The sequence below is a fragment of the Strix uralensis genome, chromosome 1 (genome assembly GCF_047716275.1).
Source record: "Strix uralensis isolate ZFMK-TIS-50842 chromosome 1, bStrUra1, whole genome shotgun sequence".
NCBI classification, from domain to species: domain Eukaryota; kingdom Metazoa; phylum Chordata; class Aves; order Strigiformes; family Strigidae; genus Strix; species Strix uralensis.
In genome coordinates, this window is record NC_133972.1 from 41,621,856 (window position 1) to 41,642,748 (window position 20,893).

Sequence of the window (20,893 nt, forward strand, 5' to 3'; positions counted from 1 at the left end):
CTCTGGAATAAAAAACAAATTTGCCATAATTTTATTCTAAAAAGACAGAAGATCATTTTTCTATCACAATCATTCTGCACTTTAACAAGACTAACAGCACGATCATTAAATCAATCTTACAGAAGCATTTTCAGGGAGCTCCACAGCTTTAGAGTTTAGACTGTATGTAATGTTTGGGGAATTCTCAAATAGGCATTCATAATTATCAGCAAAAGACACTTTCATTCAATTTTTCTTTTCTCATGAGTTAATATTAGACTGTGCTAGGGGAAAAAAAAAAAATCTCTCAAGAGTCTATAAAATGAACTTTTAGTAGTTTTCTGCATCTCTAATATATTCTGCACATTACTTTCCAAAAACTTCACAGACACAGAGGAAGGAATTCTGCAAGTATACCAAGACACCTATATAACACTTGTTATAGTCAATGAATACCTGACTAGTGCCCTCAAAGGCACCTAAAGTGTGATTCAGCTCATCATAAATAAATTAGGTCAACTAAATTGATCTCTAAGCTCCACTGACAGTACTGATTAGCTCTTCAAAGGACGACAACAGGCGTTCAGGAGTTAAGAGTAGATTCTGAGATTTAACATAAGGCACCTGAACCTGAGGACAGAAATTCCATCCTCAGTTTCCTAACTGATGTTAAGCAAAGAACTGAACTACAGCTCAATGCATAAAATATACTGTTTTGAAATAGCTTTCAATCTATTATGAGAAAACAAAAGGGGAGTAGGGTATTAATAAAAGCACTTCCTACCTGAAAAGGCATGCTAAACAGCTCCAAAAAGTTTTAAAACAAAGGGAACCATATAAGTTAAATAAATGCCTTTCATGCTTTTGAAGAATGAAAGGCTACTTCAATCCTTGAAATTAAAAGATGGAAGGCTATCTCATTTTCCTTCAAAACCTTAAAAATAAGTGAAGCCCTAAAGAGGTACAGGATATCAGAAATACTAAAAGGAAACCTGATTAATGAAGAAAATGCAGGTTGTTTTTCAACAAAATAGGCATGCCTCTCTGTGTTAGCATCCACTCTACCTTCCATTTTCAAAAGCAACAACACCTTCTGTGTAAGGCTGTTAAAGATACACTCACCTTAGAATCATTCCAGAAGTGTTTCTTTAAAACCAGACCTCCTATATTTATATCACACATAGACTAGATTTTGAAGGAATTAGCAAAACAATGATTTGAGTATGTTTTAAATTTAAAATTTCCATTTCAAGTTGTCAATGAAAATTATGAGAAAGTTCAAAGCCAGCTCTTTTCACTTACAACTAAATGCCATGGACAATTCCTTTCCTCCTCCCCATCTCTCTGCCTTTTTGGTACAATAAAAATATATGTCAAAAAACCCTTTCCTTTTAGAAAACTTCCTAGTCTCTTGATCTTATATCTCAGTTATGTGATCAAATTCATATACTGAAATAAAGACAAAAATACATTTAATATCATAAAGACCTGAAAATACAATGTATAGCTATTTATTTGCAGACTGTGATTCATTATATAGGTATCTGTAAGACCACGTCCTGTCCCGTAGTTGCTTATATTTTCTTTGCTAAAGCAGAAGATGGATGTTTCACCACTAAAAAGGATCCATGTAGTATTACAAAAAATTACGTACCAGAGTTCAAAGGCTTCGGTTTTCTTGAAGAAAGCAAGTCAAAATTTCATTAAAAGCAAAGCACAGGCTTTCCTAGCGCAATGACAATGAAGGGCTGCATTACCTTCATGCACTGTTATTCCACAGTTGTCACACTGGATTATTTCATCAGCATCTTCGCTGTTATCTCCAAGACAAACGCAACAAATCAAAATATGGTCCATTTTCTGGGAACTCCAATTTTGAGACTTCTCAAGGATCAATGAGTCCTAATATTGAAAAATGAAGACACACATATTATGCCAGGAACTTCAATTTTATTTAAAACAAAAGATCTGTTATTTGCTCAATTTTTGAACAACAAACAAAAAAGATGGAAAATTATTTTCACAAGACTAAAAGCTTCATTGTTGACAAAACATTCAAACACTTCATCCAGAAATACAAGAGCTGGGAGAAAGGATGGATACAAACTGATCTCAATATACCTACAGATCTGTTAAGATCTAAAGGCCAGAGAAGGGTCTTATTTCCTCAGACAGAAACATGTATGTCTTCAAACCATTTATGGTCTACAAAAAAGGAACAAACACAAACCCCAAAGAAACCATTAAAAAGGAAAAAAAAAAACCACACCACAATGAAATGCCAAGGCCAAAGGTGACCTTTACATGTCCCAATATTCAGAAAAGTTGCTTCATTTTGTTAAAATTTGCACCTTCCAAAAAAGTAGTCAGATGGATCTGAAAAATCTGAAAATAAACAGCTAACATAAGCCTGCCAAGTTTTCACTCTGGTAAAATATAACAAATTATCAACTCAGTTGTACTTTGTTATAATGCAAATTTATGTCTCTATGAAAAACCGTATGATTTATTGAAACTATAACAACTTATTTTCTTCTGATTATATACAGGAGTAAGGATTTGCAGAACAAGTACATTGCTCTGTTTTGGCCACCTTCAATGTGAGCTATACCACTTAAAAAGAATGTGGCTTTTAATACGGAATTTCTCTAAAAAAACACAAAGGAGTGCTTCACAAACCAAATAAAGCTGTATGTAAATTTAAATTTTTTCATAAACACCATCTAGGCTTCTTATTTTCATTGTGAGATACAAACTCTGTCGCTTCTGCAAAGAAGAAGAGCTTCATGGCTTCCATATATTTTCTTTTCTTTTCATACTAAAAGCAAACATTGAGTTTGCACTACCTTCATTGGTAATATGAAGGCATATAGGGAAGTGTGAAATTAGGCACACTAGTAAAAAATAATCATTGCAGTATAAAGAAATAATAGTTTCAGAGCAGAGGCTGACAGCTGAAGCCTAAATGGCATCTACTCAAAGTGTCAGAAATCTGAAAATGTTCCAAAACTGCTCTGTTATCCTACCAGAAAAAGAAATAAAATTAAGGTGGAAGATGCCCTCTCAAACGTCTTTCTCTCATTCTAATCCCCCATTTATGACATAAACCACAGCACCAATACTGTGCCTGTGTAGCCTAAGCAGATAAAAAGTATCATGAATGCTACCTGAAGTAGGTATTCTTCCTCAAGGATCTTAAATTCTCACACTTAATCTAAGCAATTATTTCATGATAGCCTCGCAATCTGATACAGTAAGTCTCCACGCAAAATGTTCAGTATATCATTAACAAAGTCTCTTTGTACTTTAGGTTTAACTGGGCAGGTTACTGGAGGGCGAGGGAGGGAATCTTCACTTCCTTTTAAAGCAAGATAAAGGGGTAAAATAACCTTACCACCTAAAGCTGGGCTCAAATAGTTTACCTCAAGTAACAGAGATGGCTTGATGTAATGTTTTTGACCTAGGAAAGGTCAAACACATACTTGTAGCAGTTAGGAAAGGCTTCTGGATCTCCCATTCATTTTCTCTAAGCAAGGTAAGGAAACATGACCTATAAAAACCCACCACAACCCTCATCTAGAAGTAAAAATGAAAGATTATACAACCATTCACACAGTCATACATGCTTACAGGAAGGTAACTAACTGTGAAAAACAGAAGTTCAGACTTAAGGAGCATTTCGTCCAATATCCTCCTTTTAGGACAAACTTGCAAAGCATTTTGAGGAAAGCAAGAAACTGGAACATTTTTTTCAAAAATACCGTGGCACATTGTTACTCAAAATACTCACGTTTAGTTTACCATTCACATTACAGATACGAAAATGGCAGTAGATACTCCCTAACCTTGGCAGATTAATTGTGCAATGGCACAGGCTTCTTAGATGTATCTTGCAACTGTATAGAAATCAGCTTTTTCTGACAGTACCTTTGACTTAAACTGATATTTGGCTTCACTAACAGAAATTTAAAAGAAATTTGCGATCTCTACTGTTATAGAAGCCCAAAGTCTGGTAATGAAAACAAGAAAAAAAAAAAAAAGAAACTATTACTTTAAATAAACATAATTGCACTGTAAAAACAACACTGAAATAACACTAGCTGTTTAGGCAGTGAGAACATACACAAACATGGGCAAAGAAAAGAAACAAGCAATGATGGAGGGGCATCAAATTTGGATCTAATATGAGGATCCCATCCATTATGGTCTACCTTATGTGAAGACAGCCAACAGGTCAAATAGAGCAGCAGAACAACTTAATTTTCTATGCAGACACAGAGAAGGAGTGATCTGGAATGTATGCTGCTCTCCCCTGCTTAGTCCACGTAAGCACCTGAAAGACCCCATCCCAGAAGCTGACCTTACTTGTGTAAAGCATAGGAGCTTTTACCTACAGATGGCAACTGCTGCCAACTCCTGAACAAGACCTGTTCCCTACCCAAGTGAGAGTAAGAATTGCAGCTGAATCACTATGTAATTCCCATTTCTGTGGTGTTAATGAAGAAAGTGAGCATTTCAAGCTATATGCCTATATACTTCTAACTTTAAAGGAATAAAAAAAAAAAAATCTCACTGAGAAGAATCCCACAAAGTTGTAGCAATTATAAAAACAGAAGAGCACCATTTATCTACTAAAGATGCTTAACCCTAGAAAAGAAAGCTAAATTTGTATTCTGTGCTTAATACAGTAGAAAAGCACATAGTATTTCATTACAGCACAGCTTAAAATAGTGTATATGCAGACCTCAAAATATTTTTGTTAAATGTAGAAAAGTAAAATAAAAATTACAGAAACAAAACCCAAACAACCCACCCCCAACACCCCCTCCTCTGAAAGTAAAGGAAAGGAAGAATGCATATTAAGGACACTACAACATATTCAGAGTTAATTACCTGAACTTTCTTTCATAAATTAATCATGCATTCAGACATCTGGTTTTCTAAGAACTTAGATTCTGCAGTGTAATGAGATTTTGCTAGATTTGTCTGCTAGACAGGATTTTTTGCCCCCCCCCTTTTTTTTTTTTTTACTATTTTAAAATATTGTAGTAGTGGCGAGTATACTGTTATAATACAGTTGAGTATCAAACTAAAACTTACAGTCTATAATCCAGTCTACAGATACTCACCATTGCAAGACTTCTTGTTAAAGACCTATGCATAAACAGTACTTTGCTTTACAGCAGTAAGGATAAATTGCCAGTTTCAAAATTATGATTTGAACTTCAAATTTTCAAATTTTGATTTTATCTTTTGACCAATGTACTAAATTCAAGGCAAGAACAGAATCTGAGGTCCATGCATATTAAGAAGCTTCACAAAAGATACATCGGAGAGATCTGGGTTTCTGAAACAGGCCTAATTTTTCCAGTCAATGGAAATTACGGACACATTCAAGAATAGATCCCTAAGAATGCTGACTCATCTCCAGTCTGATATGGGAAACAAGTCTGAAAATATTGTCTATCTCTATTTGAAGTTCTCATCAGTACTGGTAGGGCACTTCCTGTTCCTGAGCCAAGAGAATACAGGTAACACCACTAGAATTACAGAGCTAGACAATGAAAAAAGATGCCTATACAAAAAGTTTAAAAAAAAAAAAAAGCAGAATTATGCTTTTTTCCCCCAATCACTAGTAATTTAAACAGCACAGCTCATTTGCAATCATATATATAAAATACACAAAGTATCTGAAACAGAGTCCACTGATTCTTCCAAATACTTTAGTCCCCTGTCATTTTACACATTAAAATAAAGATTAAATGGAACAGCAGAATTTTAAATAGCGTCATACCACTATTATTTATCAAATGTTATGCTGACATTGCAATTATTTCCTGAAAATTGAATGTAGATTTTACAGCAACTCTTGTTTCTTTGTTTAAAATTTTGCTACTGCAGGACATGATGTCAACCATCCTGACAACCTAATATCTTAGTTTTTCCTCAGGCACAACCTTCAAGGCAACTGTAATTGTGCACAGGGAAAAAAAAAGTGACATTATTAAAGACTTACATAATTTTCACATTCTGCAATCAGAAGATATTTAATATAATAATAGTTCCCCAAATGCTTTTTAGTCCTGAAGAAATTACTTCATTTGTGAGCATTATAAGCAAACCCAATATAAATTATCATGATTATCCTATTTGATTTTAAACATAGTGTGCGTATTTCTTTACTTAGAATTCTTCTATCAGTGAACTTAAGTGTTCAGACTTTGAACTGTCTGTCTCAAAGAAGGGCTGGGATAAAGAATAACCTATCATTTAGCTATTTAGCTATTTTATGAATATGTCACAGACGTTTTTAACTTTTAGAACATCACAGATATGCAACATTTACACTAAAACAGAATTAGAAGTCTCACTAAAATGTGTTCTTTGCATACTGGACCTCCTACTTGCTTTAGAACTAATCCAACACCCCCTAAAGCCAAAAGTCTCTCTATTGACTTTAGTGGCATTAGATTGGTCAAGTGGTCCAAGCAAGGTTATTTAATATGCAGTGCCTATTTAGCACAATTTTGCTGTTTCCCTTATTCCTGTAAACAGTTCCAACCAATCAGTTTAACTTTTCAAATTAACAGAATAGCTACTGGGGAGTAGTTTCCATTTGTCAACAGATATATTATAGAAAGTTGGTTGCACTACCTCATTACTCTTGCTTTGTGAAAGAGCCAGGCTATCATTTGTCAATTCCTCATCATCTGCATTATTCCTGTTAAGAACTTTACTCTTCTTCTTCTTGGATCCTCCATCACTAGCCGTGCTGCTATTATCTTCTTCATTACCTTCCTCATCATTGTCATCCTCATCACTTCCACTCCCATCATCTTCATCATCCTCATTATCGCCATCACTCCCCTCTTTTCGCAGTGCGTTTTTTCCTTTTTTCTTCTCAGCAGTCGGCCGCCAGTCATTGTCATCTTCACTATCATAGTCATCCATATCATTTAGTTCTTCCATCGATACAAAATCCAGCAAAGGTCGGTTCCTGCGTAAGTTCCATTTTTTTGGTTCATTTGTTTGCTCATCAGTCACAGCATCAGGTTCAGCTGCTTTCTCCTTCTCTTTCTTCTTTTTTGGCTTTTCTTCTTCATCTTCTTGCTCTTTCTTTTCAGTTTTAATTACCTCTTTGTCTGCTGTTGGCACCTCTTCTTCAGTGGAGCTTTTTGGCTGTTGCTCTTCTACCTTCTCTTCTGCTGGTTCCTCCTCCAAGATATTTTCTTCTGATTCAGTACAGGAACCTTCACCACTGTCCTTTGATGCATCTTCACTCCCATGACCACTTCCTTCAGAATCTGTTGAGCATATGAAAATTTAAAAAAAGTTCCGACACAAATGTACCCCCAAAAATAAAATCTGTTGAAGCAAGTTGTTAAACAAAAGAATGATGCATGTTCCTCCCTCATAAGGTATTCCACCTATTTTTTCAGCTGGTGTCCAAATACCGCTATTTCGAGTGGTATGTTGAGAATCTGTTAAACATGAGTGCATTTTAAGATGGCAAAAAAAAGATGGCACAATTTATTACATGAACGTTAAATGTTCCTTTGAACTGCAGCTCATATTAACAATAAGCAGTAGCACAGAATAATTTCCGTGTGAATTCACATCTTAAAGAGCATTCCAGTTTTTAATTTCTGGAGGCATTTTCTAAATCTTCAAAATAAAATAGCTATCCCATAGAAGAAGTTTAAAATTACAAAATGAAGAGTTTACATAACAAGTACTAACAATAGTATGGATAATACCACACCTTCATTTTTAGTTCACATTTGTTTTTCTGGGATTGGGGGCTCTTTTAATTCCCAGTGTTATTTCACTTACTAATCCCACATAAACTATGCCTCATTCAGTGTTGCAGCTGCACAACAACGTGTAAATTCTAACCTTATACCACTCATACGGCATTGTTCTGTGTGTACTCATTATTTCCATTAATTAACACAGGCCAATCTGTGTGCAATAGAAAAGAACAGCAGAGGATCTGTATGAAAAAAAAAAAAAAAATCACAAAAATAAGGCATCTGTACTATAAAGTACATGTAAAAACTATTGAAAAAGATGACAACTTGGTCAATTTTATAAACATCATCCACCTTGACTATCTCTCATCATATATTCACTTACTACTTTTCATTTACAGTATCAGTTTTAAGAAGAAAAACTCAGGAAATTTTTTTTTAAATTAACAAGAAAATATAAAGTTGTCTGACCCAATGCAGGTATCAATTAAGCAATGGCTACAGTTTTCAGTTTGTTCAGAGCCATCACCAAGTTCTTGATGCACTGTCGCATAGATGCAAAGAAGAAACATGTTGATGCTTGTAAATTTAAAAAAAATCCTTAATCGCTTTAGTTACCACAAAAAACACCCCACCATTCAGTATCACCTTACACAGAGAACTTCTGTGCACGTTCATCTCCGTATATAAAGCCAAATAAACAGGGGGGCCAGCATGCTATACACTTCACATGGCATTTATTTCTACCCCACAGAACACTGTCTATGACTAGCCCGTAATTCAGTTGTTACTTCGATTTAATGGGCAGTTTGGTTTTTTTCTGCATATACCTGTATACGGAAGTATTTGATGAGGAGATTAAATTATCATCAACAACAACAACAAAAAAAAAAATCCATCAGCATTACTACTACTGATCAGGACATTAATGTTAGCATTCCCCTTACAAGCCAATAGAAAGTAAAAGGTTTCCTGCAAACATTCTAACCTTTAGAAGGCCAGAAAAAAAAAAAATGAGAATGCAGTAACAAAAGTTATTGTACAGTCTTTTGAGAAAAGAATAATTCAGTCATTTCCCTATGCCTACCAGCCTTCATGGTAGTAATGGGAGTACAACTGAAGTTCTGAAATAGTAAAACACTCTTTAGGCATGCCTAAGAAATAAAAAACAGTATTAACTAATTTGCAATCTAAAAAATTATTTTTAAATTACAGTAGCTTTGTTTAGAGTTGGAGCAGGTCCAGAGAAGGGCCACAAAAATGGCCAGACGCCTGAAACACTTCTATAAAGAAAGGCTGAGAGAGTTGGGTTGTTCAGCCTGGAGAGGAAAAGGCTCAAGGGAGACCTTATTACGGCCTTCCGATATATAATGGGAGCTTATAAGAAAGAGAAACTTTTTACCAAGGCGTGTAGTGACAGGAAAAGAGGGACCGGTTTTAAACTGAAATAGCGTAGAGTTTAGATTGGACATAAGGAAGAAATTCTTCACTGTGAGGATTGAGAGACACTGGCACAGGTTGCCCAGAGAAGCTGTGGCTGCCCCCTCCCTGGCAGTGTTCAAGGCCAGGCTGGACGCGGCTTTGAGCAACCTGGTCTAGTGGAAGGTGTCCCTGCCCATGGCAAGGGGGTTGGGACTAGATGATCTTTAAGGTCCCTTCCAACCCAAACCATTCTATGATATTTGCCAGCTCTCACATAACCCTTTACAACATCTAAAGCTAGACTCTCATATTAGACATTTATAGTATAGATTAAGTGCCATATGTATGTTTAAAAGCAAAATGTATTTTTGTATCTCATCCCACAGGTTCTGAGTGCCAATGTGCACTACTTGTCTTACTGTAAATAAGGTAGTATAGTGTTTTACCATGTTAAACTTAATTTAACTCTATTTTTAAGTTACCTTACATTATTTTCTTTTGGTTTACTTCCCCACCATAACTCCATGATAGTCATTTGTTTGGATGCTTTAATTGTGCTGGTCCATTCCTAAATATGCTTAGACTTCTTGTGAATTTAAGCTTCCACTTCATTTTCTGAGGGGAATCTTAGTTTGGGTATAGTTTGATCTTTAAGACAACTATAAGTTACCAACAGTGAGTCTTGTATGTCAATACTACAGCACTAAGAATGCTCTCTAGCTGCTTTATGCCATGCAAACAATATAAAGCAGAGAACAAATAAACATTAGTTTCATTCACTTCTCTCCTTCAAATTCTCTTTGCCTTCTGCCTGCACGTTATGCTTTGTATTCTCCTTTCTGTGTGCACTTATACACAAGAGATACCTATAGTGAGGGATATCCCTCTTCTGAATGCATCCACCGTGATAGGTGCTTTTCTAGAAAGAGCTATTCTGTGATAACAGCTATTTTCACAGGTGTTCTTCTGTCAGATGCACTTTCAGTTAGGAAGAGGCTGTAGTATACAATTTTCTCCTTGAAAGAAATTCTTAAAGAATGGCTCTTTCAAATTGGCAACCATATCATGTCATTCCCTATGGGAGAAAAGTCAAGCTACTCTCAGTGAAAAATGGGAACAGATACACCGTCAAAGGGTGAAGAATACAGAGTTTCACTGAGAACAAATAGGAGAGATAACGGTTGTGAGAAAAGGCGTCATTCCTGTACACCTTGTATCTGTTGCTCTACTGAGCACAACAGCAGGTGGCAGTCAAATCCAAAGAGGACAATTCTGAGAATTCTCCAGGAAAGCATATTAAGCTTCAGAATTAACATACAAAAAAGTTTAATAAAAATGAACAGGAATGCTACTAATCTCGACATCAGCTGTGAAGTCTTGTATAATATGTACTATGCACAAAACTTCAGGACAAAGCTACTGAGGTCACTACAACAGTTAAAAAAAATCATCCCAGGGTTTTGCAGGACCATTTTACAAGCAACTTTAAACATGGTACCCTGTGATTCTTTTTTTTTTTTTTTAATATTCTAAGAAAATCCATTTATAGAGAGAGTAAGTGCTACACTACATAAGGACATACGTGGCCACCCACTCACAGAAAACAGGCTGATGCTTCAATGCAGTATTTAGCTTAACAAGCAGCTCTGTAAAAAGCAGCTTTATTGCTTGACTTAAGTGAAGTTTGAAGGATAAGCTAGTTAAAGGAAATCATGGACTCGATTTTGGGCTTGTCTCTTCCACTAACAAAGCCTAACCAACTCCAGATAGCAGAAGAGACCATCTGGAATAATTTTGGAAAGTTCTTCTTCCTCCCCCACTGGGTCTTGTCTGGTTGAGTCTCACCCAAGTGCTCACAGCTACATACAAGGAATACAAACCAGGATCCTGGAACATTGAAAACAAGCAAAAAACTGAACATGCAATACAGAAAACAACTACCATGTCTGGAGTTACTCCTACTAAATAATATTGTTCAATAACAACCTACAGGCATCATGGGAGAAGTCATCTCACAGTCTGCTTCACAAGACCCTCTTTTCAAGGGCAGTAACAAAAAACAGACTACAAGTGAGGTTAATTCTTTTGGAGGTTAAAGCCACTCCCTCACCATCACCCTGTCTAGCGGTCCTTTAGCCTCCTTCTCCCAGACACAAGGTGCACGACAAATCTTTGACATGATGATGTGAAATTACCCAGGTATCTCTGCTGAAACACCATGTCACATGCCATGTACAATCCCTCACCCAGGTTGCTTGCACCCTGACAGACCGGAAAAGCAGAAAGCACTGCAAAAAGCAGTTGTCGACAACAAACAGCCTCTGCCCACAAACTTCCTTACAAGAACAGCTCCAGTCACAAAAACTACTTTGCACACGTGCTATACCAAACGTGTAAAAGCAGCTGTACTTCCTATACAACTGATCTAGAATTTGCAAGTAATTTTAAAGACTCAAAAATACCTTACAGAAATGCTTAAACTAACCAGAAAGTTATGACATTAATAACTGGATGTTAAAATAAGACAAAAAACCTAGATCATATATGGAAATTATTAACTTTTAAATTATCAAAGCCAGAGTTGTGCAACTGGTAAAATCCTGACCACATCTGTCTATTAGACTAATGCCACAGAGGTCCATTATGCTAAGACCAATAGAACTATAGTGAAAGCAAGAATTGAAAAGGCATAATACTTCACTTTCAACATAACTTCAAAGAGAATCTAACATCAGTTAGATATATACCACTGGCTTTCTATGCTATTTTGCAGTGTGTGAAGATTAAACATTGGTAGACTACTGGCAATTCAACACTTGTAATGCTGGCAGTTAAAAATGGAACTGTCCAAAGTAACATAATTAAGACCATACAAAACAAAATGAACATAGATTAAGATATTACTGTTCTAAGCAGAGACATTCACTTCTAAATAATGTTTTGGAAAAAAGTATCTAATCTGTATTAACTGCAGATATGGACTGGGCAGAGTAGGAAAAGAAGCTGATCACCGATCCGTGACTACACTTGTTTCAGAAAACAAGTATTTAGTTTAATAGAACAAGGATGGAAATAGAACATAAATGAAAGTTATTTAGTAAGCAGTTTCCTCACTTCCACACTAGCAGTAACTACATCACACAATTTCAGTAGATGTCTATTCAAGTCGTAAAAGCACTCAAAACTAAAGGTTGCCAACTCTGACTTGAGTCATTGGGAAATGCCTTATTTATTTACAATGTTACAACACAGATGGCAACCCTACCTCCTGAATTTGCTTGCTTTTTCCCAGTGTCCCTGTTTCTAACATTATCAAACTTGTTTGAGATGAAGTATTCCTTACCCCATGACTTTCCCCAGCAAAGCTGCAGTCCTAAATAATCCATGAAATTGGATTCCAATACAAATTATTGAAAAGTGAGCTAGAATATTTATTTTTTTACAAGAAACACCTAAGAGTTCTACATCTTGTACAAGGGAAGTGACATCTGGGAGACAGTTTGAATATGTGTCTGGGACATGCTAGTCTAAGGGTCTGAGGCATGGTAACAAGTATATGCTCAAGAAACGCTTGAAACATCCCATCCTCACTGAGCACATCTAGACTCTCAGAGGTGGCCAGGCTGCAAACAGACCACCCCACCAAGCTGGAGTTAATAAAGAGATGGACATACACACAAAAAAGAGATGCAAGAGAAAGTAAAGTAGAAGACCACAAAAATCCTGTTCGAGACTGACTGAACAAGCAGAACAACACTGAATCTACCAGCAAGGGTTCCATAATGGACAGACAGACTGGAAAGACAAGGCACAAAGAGTCACAGTAGGGGGAAAACAAAGAAAAATAATGTCATCCCATCACTAAGTCCACACTGTAACGCACAGACACTGGAATGAAAGCCTAGCTTTCTGTTACATTACTCCTCTGCTGTCAGCAAATACACAGAAGAAGATGAATCTCAATGTTTCCAAAGAGAATGTAAGTTCAGAATGCTCGTCAGTCAGTCCGAAGTGTTACTTCAAGTGGCAGATATCTGTACGGATAAAAGATTGCACTTGGGAAGAAGATAACCCAAGAGAACATAATGCCCGTATCTTCCATTTTCTCAGTGGGAATTCCACTCTGAGGGACTACACATTACAGCTGCAAAGTCAAGCCTTGATTGTAACAATTAAGATTATGCAATTATGTGATAATTTACAAGTGATTAGCTATTCAAGCTTTTCTCTTACCTTCTTCACTGTCTACTGAAACACCCTACAACTTTTCTGTTGCATGTCATTTAAGTTTACTCTCAAACACAAACATATTAGTTTCTTCATCAATATTTCAGTAGCGTTTATCACTACAATATTTTGGTGCTCTGCACACGTTTCTTTATATTACAGTATCCTGTACAAGAAAGCGGAAGTGGAATCTCCATTGTGTTAAGAGGAAACCAATTACAGAAAGGTAAAGATATTTGCAACTTTTTATTTCTAGGTCAAATCACAGGTTTTTCAGTATACCTAATATATTCATTTATATAGATCATTACACATTTTAAACAGAGATGCTACTGACCTCAGCTGCAATAATAGTACATAGTATTTATGCAAGTCAGGCTCCACACTCAACACCAAAAAAACCAAATATTTACAATTGTCTCTAAAAATTTAAGTCTACAAGACTTGTAGCAGAAGTAGTGACAGAATCCAGTTCTTCAAGGCATCATTCAACTATGCTCTTCTTATCTACACTGAGAGAGCCAGTCCTTAAATTCACAAATCTTTCTTGTTCAGGGACCACACTACATTTTTCTGCATCATTTCAATTTCAGTATATGAGCTGCAAAAACTGACCGATTTCACCGATGAGAGAGAAGAAAATTGGTAAATCCTTGCTCTGGAATCCTGCTGGGAATTACAATTATACACTGATTTCCAACTTCAGTGTATCTCCAGCTACTCTCATTAAAGGAAAAAAAACACCAACAAAAAAAAAACCCAAAGTATGCTCTAGTTAACTAAAAATCAAAATTTCAAATAACTGATCTGTATTGTGAAACATATTATTAAAAAACTTCAGTTGAGTGTACTGCAGTACCATCATTTCAAGTCACATATTTGTACGCTCTGATTCCAAAGGGACTTTTTTTTCATTGATTCAACATTAAGATTACATACGACATTCTTATTCAAGGAACAAATTTTTCAAGATATTTGTAAAAAACAGAAAAATACAGTACTTTAAAATATGGCATTACTACTTTCTATTACATAAAAACAAAGCAGCCATTAAAAAATTATTCAGTATTAACATAATGAAAAACCCACAGGCCTGAAAACTATTTAGATTAACCAAATTTACAAGACTATGACAGTTCTAAAATCAGTTTCCCTAAAGGCATGTCAAAAGAATGAGATCTTTAAAGTGGAAAAGGAGGTAACTGCCTGCTGGTGTGACCTAAATCCAAAAGAAAATAAATTAACTATACTGTAAATAAAGGCCATATCTCCTATGGATTTTTTTTTTGTGGAAATGGAGGTTAGGTGATTAGAAATATTTTCTGTAATGAAAAAACATTGACCAAGGCATCAGGACTGAATACAAAAATACAGAAACGCCAGTTCCTTTCTAAAAGTACTTAATATCAATTTCTCAAATCCTTACTGCATCTTGCAGAAACTTGACAGAACAATGAACATGTGTAAAAGCTTAGATATTGAGGGCTCAGTCCTCCCAGGCTTACACAATATCATCTATTAGCACGTCACTTAACATCCTGAAGCCCATACATATGGATGCAACATAATCAACAAGGAGTAAACAACTTCAGAATTCTTTTAATTCAGTATTGAAATAGTCCTTTAACTTTTAAATTTAAAATTTGTTTTGTATTTTTTTTAAACACCTACATGTGCATTTGTGAATCAGATAAACATACATTGCAGAGCTGTGGAGTTACCATACTTACGGGATTTTTCCGAGTGCATGAGTAGAATTTATGGTCATTTTCAATGTAGAAAGACTGTTTCTTCCTTCTGTCACATTCATTTCCCTTTGTAAGCAAACTACACAGTGAAATTCTGAATTCACACAAATACCAAAATACTTATTTGCAACAGGCTGCACATGGAGAGACCTCTACGGTCATAGAAGAAAAAGAGCAACAGTCCTGACTGTATTGAAGACATACACATTATGTTGTGAAGGCTGAGTCCAGTGGAAAAAAAAGGAAAACCTGTTTTCTATTAGCAACAATCCAAAATTTGCCTACTAGAGTTGCTTGTGTGAATACACGTATATTCTTCCTATATATATAATTTTGAAATTATCAATTTATTTATATGTGTGTGTGTAAAAAAGTCCCTTTTTTACACTTCTTCCATTCAAATCTAAATTGACTAGGTACAATCAAATTTAAGGCTATGTTATACCAGCTTCATTTTAAATCAGCACAGATGTTCTGTTTCAAATACCCTGCAACTATTATTTAACTTGTATTTCACATAAGAAATGTTTCCTTTTTCTTTCAACTTAAGAGGTTATATGTTTAATAACTTTCTACCCAACTTCTCCAAACCCTTACAACTTTTTCCTTTGATATTAAAAATCTTTGAATAAAGTGTAAAATGTTAAAACTCTGCTGCTGTTTCAAAGTGTTTTCACTAAATTTTAAATTTTATTAAACAGAACATTAATTTCTACTACAAGTGATAGCTATAGGTTCTGAAGTTTCAGAACAATGCTATATGAGATATATGAACACAAAACAGTAATTAGAAAAAATTTTCTAAGCAGAACTTCAGTTTTTCTCATATGCTTGTTTCAATTCAGTGTTGCTTTTTTTAAGGCAAAACCCATCCAACTTCCTCAAAATGAAATTGAGATTGAAATACTCTCAAGATTAGACACTGACACACACCCCCCATGTGTACATAGGATATCCTAAAAGTCAAAGAGGGTATCAATTACAAATGAATATTCTGCATTTAGACATATTTGAGTCAGGAAGCTTTATTCATTAATTTTAAATAAATATTGTCTTTTAATCAAATAATATATTGCTCTGAATTATGTATCCATCTCCCATACTCCATTTCCAATCCTCCTTTTCCCTTAAATTCTGCCTAGACTATTGTTCAAGAATAAGGAGATTTTCTTTGGGAACTGAAAATCATTTCCTTTTACGGCAAATTGTCTTTACAAAAGGCAGTGCCCTTCAATAGAAAGGATCAAAAATCCCCAAAACAAGATTAAAAAAGTAAATGAAACAAGCCCCCAAAAATCTTAGCATGAAATTGGTAAGATGACATCAGTTTTACTCTCTTAAGTCTCTGCAGCCTGCTTCTACAAGACCAACCAAGGGAAATATGTCTCATCTTGGGGAAGAAAAAAAAAAACAAAAAAAAACAGCCAACGAGGAGCATTAGGGCATACCTTAAAACTGGCGCTGGAGAAATGATAAAGTGGTTTTAAGTTCATTAATAAGGAGGCGCTCGTCGTTAAAAAATAAGCTTTTAAATGGAGATGGGGAGTATTTTTGCACGACACATTCACATGAAAACATTGATCTGAGTCCCCACTGCAGAAATAACAAAGTTATTTGACAAGCTGTCATAATGCTTCCCTTACATCTTACACATCCTGCATCTCTTTGCTTATTTTTCTGAGCATATGCCACAGAACATCCAATGTGCAGTTTATTCACAAACATGGTCCTGCCCCTTCTTTCCCTTCCTTCCAATATAATTGAATTTATTAATTTTATTTTGGCATCTTGTTTACTTTCATTTTCTGTGGATGTTCACTGCAGATACAGGAATCTGCACACGCAGAAAAGACTGCGGAACAAAAATACTTTGAGGCAAGGACTTCCTTCTGGTATGAAATGCATACACCTTTCTGCAGTAGCTATCTGAACAGACACCTTAAGTTTGCCTATTGTAAAAAAACCAAGAAAAACCTGAACAGACTATCTTTCTGCTTAAGGTTTTCCCTCACCCGAGTAGAATTAACCTTGAGAAACTGACAAGTTCTTGAATCCACAACAAACTATTATTCACACTTATTCAAAACAAAAAGGCTTTGGAACATTCTTATTTCAGTACTAAATGCAGTGAATATTTAAATAATTATCTCTACATTGAAGAAGCAAAAAGCAATAGATACAGCTAAAGCAGACAGCAAAGAAGCTACTCAAATGCTTCAGCTACAGCTTGTTTGATAATCATGAGTTTTCTGTTGATAAAAAAAATAGTTGCAATTGAAGTATTCTATGGATGTTTTGTTTAATCAGTTGTTTCTTATCTGCAGCATAAGAACTTCCAATTATTCAATCGAGTCACTGAACTTCAAGTGGCTCCAAGTCCGAACAGTTCACTAACAGCATTCTGTCTCCCATACGATATTAAATGAGCAACCATAAACCAAAAATGAGATAACTCTGAACCGAGGAGATGAGGAAGCATATTTACCTGAAGCATCTCCAACTTTAAAATCACTGTCATCAGAACTATCATAATCTAAAGCTTCCAGCAGCGAAGCTGCTAAAGGCTTCACTTGTCTCCTCTTCGAACTGCGGTCCACTGCAGGAAAAAAAACACAGGACTGTTACTAGGTGGCATAATGAGAACTGAGCATCGTTACGGAGACTGAACTCAAACGGAGAGGCAGAACGGCCGTGGGGGGCGGGGGCAGCCTCCGCCACAGCGCCCGAGGAGCGCCCGGCAGGCGCAGACGGCACCGGGGTCCCGGCGACCCCGTCCCCGAGGCGAAGGAGCGGAGCGGCGGCAGGCGCACCGGGAGGGGGGTCCCCGCAGCGGGCCAGCCAGCAGCCGCCTGCCCGGCGGAGCGGCGGCGTTCCCTCCAGGCGCCGGGAACCAGCACGGCACCGACCGGCCGTGCCCCGCCGCCCCGGGCACCCGCAGGGACCCCGGCGGGAGCGGCGCCGCGCGCACACGGGGGGGTCGCCTGAGGCCCCCGGAGCCACCAGCCCCTCCAGATCCATCGGCACCAGCGACGAGAGGCAGGGGGGAAGGGCAGCCGGGGCCGCGGGGCGCCTGAGGGACGGCGATCCGCCCGCCGGGGGCGCTCCGCGGGCACCCCGGCGCCCGCCCGGGGCAGGGCGGGCCGAGCCGCGTAGGATCACTTACTAAAGCCTGCGCAGGTGAGGCGGCGGCGGGCAGGGGCGCTCAGGTGCAGAGCCGCCGAGCCCCGGCCCCTTCCCCAGACAATGGGCACGGCGGCGACCCGGATGCAGACCCGCGCCCGCCCGCCCGCGGCGGCTGCTCCCGCTGCTGCGCCTGCGCGCCCCCGCCGCCGGCCCCGCGGCGCATGCGCCGTCCGAGCGCGCCTGCGCGGCGCCGTTGGAGGCGCGGAGCGAACAGTGCCCGGCCTCCGCCCGGGACCGCGGGCACGGAGCGTCCAGGCTGGCGCTGGGCCGGCCGTGGGGCGGGGTACGAGTAGTCCCCGCGTCGGGAGCACTTAGTACAAGGTCTCGGTGCAGACTCGTTTGTTCGCAGGGGGCCGGTTGTTCGGGATCGCCTTTATCAGGGAAAACTGCGCAAAAACCCGTCTGGCACCGCCTCGGCTCCCTGGTGTTGAAACGAAGCATGATAAAACTGCTTGTATTGTTCTAAAAGCGTTATAAAAAAGCATGATAAAACTGCTTGTATTGTTCTAAGAGCTGAGCTCCTTGTGGACAAGGAGCATTGTCAAGCTCGTTCTTGCCTTCTTGAAAAAACAGCAAAACATTACATTTGGAAAAAAAGAAAAAAAAAAAAGGGGGATTTTTATTTGACCGCATCACACGAGTCCAAGGGCTAAGCACAAAACCTACTGGTGAGAGGTGGACGGCGAAGGAGAGCAATGTGGGGCCGATGCCTTTTGCAAGAGCCCCAATGCCACCTTAGTCGTGAAGAGCCCCCCCCCAGCCCCTGCACACACAGGGTGTTGCTAGCCCCCCATAAAGTGGCACAAACTCAGGGAATAATCCAGGTTTTGCCTCTTTCCTCAAACTTGTTTTTGTCATTAGAAGAACGGTGCTTCGACACACTGTTACGACTTTTAAGAGCTTGAGGATCAAGAATAGTGCTACAGGTGAAAACTTGGGACAGGATTCTTAGAGCGTTATTGGAAGATGTGTGTTTAACGATGGATAAATGCCAAGTAGGGTCAAACTAGTTCTCTGATGAAGCATGGAGGGAGCATAAAGTTGAGAATGTGAAGTTGGTCTGTAACAGGAGCCTGCGCTACATTTAGCACAGCTCACAGAATCACAGAATCAACTAGGTTGGAAAGGACCTTGAGGATCATCCAGTCCAACCATTAACCTAGCACTGCCAGTTCCCATCTACACCATATCTCTCAGCGCTATGTCGACCCTACTCTTAAACACCTCCAGGGATGGGGACTCCACCACCTCCCTGGGCAATCAATTCCACTGCCTAATAACCCGTTCTGTAAAGAAATACTTCCTGACATCTAGTCTAAACCTTCCCTGGCGCAACTTGAGGCCATTTCCTCTTGTCCTATCGCTTGTTACTTGGTTAAAGAGACTCATCCCCAGCTCTCTGCAACCTCCTTTCAGGTAGTTGTAGAGGGCGATGAGGTCTCCCCTCAGCCTCCTCTTCTCTAGGCTAAACAACCCCAGTTCCCTCAGCCACTCCTCATACACTCCTCATAGTAATTTCTGGTCTCAGAAAGCCACTTTATAAGCTCAAAGCCTACTCTGCTTATTCAGGGAAGATTCCTTGTGAATGCTGAATCAAGTCTAGCCTTCAGTTTCCCATCTGTAGTTAAAACAGTCAATGCCACAGCAGATGCACTCGACGGGTGGTGGTAGATGAGTTTTCCTACACCTTGAAAAGATGAACTTGTTCTTACTGTAGAGCTCTGCATGTATCACCTCCACAAGCCTTCCCAGAGCCAAAACTCCTTTTGGTATTGTGAAGACAGGTAGTGTGTTATGGGTGTATTAGTCTTCTTTTTTTAAATAGAACATGGAGGTGGCCGGATGGTGTATGATGTAATTATACATCTGAAATACTTGCAATAATAATTTCCCATGTTTCAGATTTTGAGTATTTTGGAAGGGCAGAAAATTCCAAAGGAAAATGTGAATCCTATGTTCATTCTGTGTTTGAATTTCCTAGGTTTTTTGTAGCACCTCGTCACATCCATAGGTGATGTGTTCACACTGGCACTTCCTGTTTCCTCCAGCAATTCTTTGACTACATAGGGAGCCTGACTGCACAATGAACTCCTTTCCTGAAGCTGGTTTTGCCAGCCCTACTCAAATATGCTATCTGCCCATGCAGAGTAGTCTTTCCTTCAAAACTCTGATCAGCTTCCCCATTTCAGTAGGAGTTGCACATCTTATTAACTTTTCACTCCTTAAGATTTTTTTTCCCTTTAACTGGCATCCCCATCCTACTTCCTCTTCACACACAATTTCAGTCTTAATAGGACAAGTAGCAGGGCTCAGATCCCTTCATTTAGACCCTGCAGATCCATGCTGACATGTTGTCCCAATCCAATGCTGGGGGAGGTTTCAATATGATCCCAAGAGTGAGATTAAGACACAAACAAGGTCAAATGCTGTACACCCAAAACAGTTTTTATTATTAAAAGTGAAGAAGGGTAGCAATAGGACAGAATGGAAGGAAAAGACAGAAATCAAGCAAGCATGCGGCAAGAATAGTCACCACCATGGATCCAGCGGCATCCTGTTGGTCCTCAGTGGTGGGTGCACCTG

The 20,893-nt window shown here is 38.3% G+C and overlaps 1 protein-coding gene across 1 annotated transcript in view; it reads right to left on the reverse strand.

Annotated features, from left to right (window-relative positions):
* The window catches only part of PHF14 (PHD finger protein 14), a 173,149-nt gene extending 154,676 nt beyond the window's left edge, over nt 1–18,473 (reverse strand). The window contains 6 exon segments of the mRNA XM_074863630.1: nt 1,737–1,881; nt 6,634–7,283; nt 17,613–17,723; nt 18,291–18,352; nt 18,354–18,449; nt 18,451–18,473. Of these exon segments, the coding sequence (XP_074719731.1) occupies nt 1,737–1,881; nt 6,634–7,283; nt 17,613–17,723; nt 18,291–18,352; nt 18,354–18,449; nt 18,451–18,473 (1,087 nt within the window).
* Between the last annotated feature and the right edge of the window lie 2,420 nt (nt 18,474–20,893).